General features: G+C 34.5%; 1 protein-coding gene across 1 annotated transcript in view; it reads right to left on the reverse strand.

The window, feature by feature from the left end:
- Positions 1–902: 902 nt before the first annotated feature.
- The window catches only part of LOC106476844 (sodium-dependent nutrient amino acid transporter 1-like), a 10,936-nt gene continuing 5,900 nt past the window's right edge, over positions 903–5,938 (reverse strand). The window contains exons 6-8 of the mRNA XM_013937464.2: positions 4,071–4,171; positions 3,593–3,751; positions 903–2,541 (exon numbers count right to left, since the gene is read on the reverse strand). Of these exons, the coding sequence (XP_013792918.2) occupies positions 2,377–2,541; positions 3,593–3,751; positions 4,071–4,171 (425 nt within the window). The 3' untranslated portion in view covers positions 903–2,376. The remainder of the gene's footprint in view (positions 2,542–3,592; positions 3,752–4,070; positions 4,172–5,938) is intronic.

Below are 5,938 nucleotides of genomic sequence, written 5' to 3' on the forward strand. Positions count from 1 at the left end.
CAGACTTGTTATTTTATGCTAGTAGCTACATGGTTACAGAAACAACTGTACATGGTACCATGCTACAAGGGTCAAGTGGCAGACTTGTTTATGTTATGCTAGTAGCTACATGGTTACAGAAACAACTGTACATGGTACCATGCTACAAGGGTCAAGTGGCAGACTTGTTTATTTTATGCTAGTAGCTACATGGTTACAAAAACAACTGTACATGGTACCATGCTACAAGGGTCAAGTAGCAGACTTGTTTATTTTATGCTAGTAGCTACATGGTTACAGAAACAACTGTACAGCTTTCACATTAATCTTTTACAGATATTACTCTGAAAAAAAAACCCTGTAAAAATGCATTTAAACAAACAGTAATCTTACCACAGTCAGTAAACTAAAATGCAGCTTTAATGTAATTTTTCCTCCCAAAGTTAAAATAACGTTATTTAGAGTACTTTAAATAAGATGTTTCCTATAGTTTGGTTGACATTGCAGACCTTTAACAGCTGTATGTTGAGAATTATTTTGTTATGCCCGATGATTGACCACACTGTAAACTTGTCTCTATAAATGCCTGACCATTGTAAGATAATTATTGACCATTTATAAAACAAACTCAAGAGGTCACAATGCCACTTTCACGTGACAGAGCTATAAAATTTACGTTAATACCATTTTCACAACAGTACTTCAAATAGTTATGTTTATATCATTACTCTAAATAGTTATATTAACACCATTTCACATGACAGAGGGCCCCGGCATGGCCAGGTGGTTAGGGTGCGCGACTCGTAATCTGTGGGTCGTGGGTTCAAATCCCCATCACACCAAACATGCTCGCCCTTTCAGCCGTGGGGGCGGGTTATAATGTGACGGTAATTCCCACTATTCATTGGTAAAAGAGTAGCCGAAGAGTTGGCGGTGGGTGGTGATGACTAGCTGCCTTCCTTCTAGTCTTACACCACTAAATTAGGGACGGCTAGTGCAGATAGCCCCCGTATAGCTTTGTACGAAATTTGTAATAAACCAAACCACATGACAGAACTTTAAATAGTCATGTCAACATGTGGTAATTATACTTCATGTGTTTTTCTATGTCAACATGTGGTAATTATACTTCATTTGTTTTTCTATGTCAACATGTGGTAATTATACTTCATGTGCTTTTCTATGTCAACATGTGGTAATTATACTTCATGTGTTTTTCTATGTCAACATGTGGTAATTATACTTCATGAGTTTTCTGTGTCAACATGTGGTAATTATACTTCATGTGTTTTTCTATGTCAACATGTGGTAATTATACTTCATGTGTTTTTCTATGTCAACATGTGGTAATTATACTTCATGTGTTTTCTATGTCAACATGTGGTAATTATACTTCATGTGTTTTCTATGTCAACATGTGGTAATTATACTTCATGTGTTTTCTAGTGTCAACATGTGGTAATTATACTTCATGTGTTTTCTATGTCAACATGTGGTAATTATACTTCATGTGTTTTTCTCTAATATCTGATAAGTGTATTGTTAATAAACAAATTATGAACAATGGTTGAGAATGCTGGCTAAAATATGTCACCAAACACCAAATAAATTGAAGGACTAATATGAAACGATTTCTGTGGGTGATAGTAAATTGAATCTAGAAACATACAGCTTTCTTTTGGTATAAATTTTTTATTGTATTTTGTTAATGTAGATAAATGTTTCATTTTTTACAATATCAAAACCTTAACCATACAGTTGTTGTCCTTTTTTTACCAGCTTTACATAAAATTTTGTGAGATTTAAAATACAGAAATAATTACTCTTTAAAAATTAATCTACCCACCCCTGTTTTTACTTATTTGCTATACTTTGCATATTTACAGTTTGGCAAATTGAAGTTGAAAAATTCCGTATATTATAAAAACTTGTATATACAAACCTTTAAAACATTTTAATATCCTGTCTTGTTTATTCCATTTCTTTGAGCTTATACATTATGAAGAATCTTGAAAAAAACTATATAATGTACAATTGATACACACAATGAATGATCTGTAGTTTAAAAATGTATACATAAAACAAAAGTATACAATAAAAGGTGTAAAATTGTCGCACATAAATTCAATGTAATAGGTTATGAAGACTTCATATTGAAATTTGGATTATTTTATTGACAAGTTTTATTTTCATATTTCTCACACAAATTTATTAAATAAACACTGATAAAACAGCTTAAAGAATGTTAACTGGTGATCTGTATTTACTCTTAGGCCTAAACTAAATTCATGCTAATAAAGCATTGTTAGTGAAAGACCTCAGCACATACCGTAGAATAAAATGCCCAACTTGGTTTTATTGTGATTAGTTATTTGGAATTCTATGTTCTGTATGATATCATTTTACGTTCGATTCAATCATAAGAGCAGGATTATCGATTCCCTGTGATTCCAGTTTTTCCGTCATAACAAGTCCAGTTGATCTTCTTTGGAAATATTTGATTCTGGCTTCACTATCTCCCGGTCCCCAACTAGATTCAGGTGTGACAACCTTCTTCACATTCTGTTGTGATAAAACAATAATCATACTGTAGCAAACAATGTTCTGAAAATAAAAGTAAAAGTTTTCTAAAGGCTGTACATCTATCGAAAGAAATTACCGTTTCTTGTTTTCTCTCCTCTTAAATTGCATTATGCAGCTTATAAGAACATCCATTTCAATGAGGCATCTTGGGATTCCTTCCACTAACGTGTAACAAGAAATCACCAATCACAAAATAGTTTGTCTTTTCCCACAACTTTGCCTAAAGGCACTAAAAGAAAAAAAACTTGGCAGCCATTTTTATATGTTTTTGATGCATTTGATATTATCCCCTCAGTTGAGGTTTATAATGATTCTTTATTATAGTATATGTTTACTATCCCATTAAAGTATATTCGTGTTAAATCATTGTTTGTGTATATTCTTATTCTTTGGAGTATTTTTTTCTTACTCCAAAAAAGATCAATTATAAGCTTGGTATTGTTCACAGTCCATGATTTCATCTTGAGAGCAATGAAAAGGATTCTGTAATGATGATGATATTAAACCGTTACAATTTGTAATCAATTTTATACTTTCTGATTGGCTGAGAGCTTTCAAAAAGTTTTGAGATATAGAAAAGTTTTCTCATCTCAATTTTTCTGCTGTATCAAGGTAGTTAGCAAAACTTTTCATGAAGAAAGTCATAAACCATTATATAACAAATGTTGCCTTGTGGAAACTGGCCTTAAGAACACACACAGATAGTTTAATCTACACTGTTATCTCTTATCAAGACACCAAGCATGATAATACTACTACACGTTCTGTCGGACTTAACCGATAGCTCTTCACCATTATATAACAAATGTTGCCTTGTGGAAACTGGCCTTAAGAACACACACAGATAGTTTAATCTACACTGTTATCTCTTATCAAGACACCAAGCATGATAATACTACTACACGTTCTGTCGGACTTAACCGATAGCTCTTCAGGAGTATATAAAAAAACCCACAATTAGTTTATCCTATATCAGCCTCTTTATCAAGATATCAAACAAAGGTAATATTACATGATCTACCAAACTTACCCAACAGTTCCTGAGGAGTATAAAGAAACCCCACAATGGTATCTGACACATAGATATGAGGGCTAAGAGCCAACCAATACCATCAGCCCAAACTGGATATTCATAGTTCTCCCCATACTTGATCACTTTGTGCTCCCAAAAGCTGTACACAAAGATGAACTACAGAGATGGAAAATAAAGTTTATAAAACTAATGTATGAAATGAACAGAATATTCTAAGTTACTGAAATCATGCATACCCATTGTGTCCATGAGTTGATTTTGTTACTTGCTGTTCTATTTTAATTTATGTTACATAGGTTGGATAAAACAAGTTTTTTTGTTACTTTATTCTACTTATCTGTATTGGAAGAGCTTATGTTACACACTCTTTATAATTGTTGTTGAAAGTACTAAATATATTATTAAAGGCATTTTGAATAAAACACCTATCTGTTGTTTTCACCTCTACATACAACAAGTATTTACTGGAACATACCACCAATACTAAGGGTGAAATAACTAGCCAGCAAGCCCTCCAAAAGAGACCAGGACGTGTACCCAACATGAACTCCAGGTCATCACAAAATCGATTTACACCTGCAATAAATATAATTATACTAAATAAAAGTGAACTCATGTTTATTTAGAGTCTTCCAATCTCTGTTTGAAGGCTCTAGATTTACATATTACACAGGTTATATACTTGAAATTCATGTCTAATGTTTTAACTAGAGACCATAATATCTAAAGAGTAAGTCTGCAACTGTCAATGTGGCTGAATACATGCTGAATGTGACTTTAACTCAACACAACTGTTAAATCCGATCTTTTAGTTTCAAATTATGTCATTATATTTTTGTGTTATCGTACAACACTGTGGCATTAAGGGAATGTATAATTATTGCATGCCAAGACTTATAAATAAAAAGATGTCATTGCCTTATACTTTTGAAAGACAAGCCTTACATCATGTATGTACAGGTTATAAAAGTTAAGACGAGCCTTACATCATGTATGTACAGGTTATAAAAGTTAAGACGAGCCTTACATCATGTATGTACAGGTTATAAAAGTTAAGACAAGCCTTACATCATGTATGTACAGGTTATAAAAGTTAAGACGAGCCTTACATCATGTATGTACAGGTTATAAAAGTTAAGACGAGCCTTACATCATGTATGTACAGGTTATAAAAGTTAACCATTTCCTTACTTGAAAATGTATCTCTTCTTCAGCATGTCTGCCAAAGAGATTTACATCCCACTAGCCTTGAGGCAACCCCACCCCCACCAAATTTTATGTGAACGGTGCCACTGCATGAAGATGTCATCATGCAACAAAAGCCCTCCACCAATAGGAGGTTGACATATCTCCATGCACACACCCCCCTTGTGCAGTTGCACTCATGAATCTTCATTTTTTGATGAGGAAAGTAAGAAAATGTACATCAGAATTGGGGAGGATGGCTGGGAACGAGTATGAAGATATCTATTGGAAATCAGGTAAGGAAAATGTTAATTTTTGAGACAATAACTCATCTCTTGATATTAGCCAGAATCCCATTTTAATATGATGCACCCTTCAAATAGTAGATAGTGGTTGAATGACACTCATGGGGTGTAATACCCAATGGCAAGGACTCCTCAGGTATACATCCGTGAGAGACTGCATCTATTCTTGTTCAGGGTATACTCTTCGCTCATATAGGAAAAGGAAAGAGGCATAGAAGCCATATTTGTGTCACAGGGGTGGACATAATTGGTATGTGGCAATCCGAGTACTTGCACATAAGTCATCAGACAGCCATTATGTGTAGTGTGGTTGGGGCTCATTCAGACCATACCGTGTGTGCTCACCTCAACTCTGCCATTAGATCCTATAGAACTAACTTCAGCTGCAGGAGAAAGGACTTTATTGTAAATAATATAGATATTTATTGACCTCAACTCAACCACCAGTCTCTGTGGGCTTAATGCCAGATGCAGGAAAAAGATGTGTGAAATACATCATAGGTGTGTATGTAGTGCTCACCACAAATCTACCATCAGACTCTGTGGGACTTACACCAGATTTGGGAGGAAGGCACATTTGTTACGTAGTAAGGACTGGTATTGAGTTTGAATGATCTTGACTCTACTGAACAGACCCGTACTGCAGGAGGAGAGTACATTTGTTATGTAGTAAGGACTGGTATTGAGTGTGATGATCTTGACTCTACTGAACAGACCCGTACTGCAGGAGGAGAGTACATTTGTTATGTAGTAAGGACTGGTATTGAGTGTGATGATCTTGACTCTACTTAACAGACGCGTGCTGCAGGAGGAGAGTACATTTGTTATGTAGTAAGGACTGGTATTGAGTGTG

The sequence above is a fragment of the Limulus polyphemus genome, unplaced genomic scaffold, assembly GCF_000517525.1.
Source record: "Limulus polyphemus unplaced genomic scaffold, Limulus_polyphemus-2.1.2 Scaffold11797, whole genome shotgun sequence".
Lineage (NCBI taxonomy): Eukaryota > Metazoa > Arthropoda > Merostomata > Xiphosura > Limulidae > Limulus > Limulus polyphemus.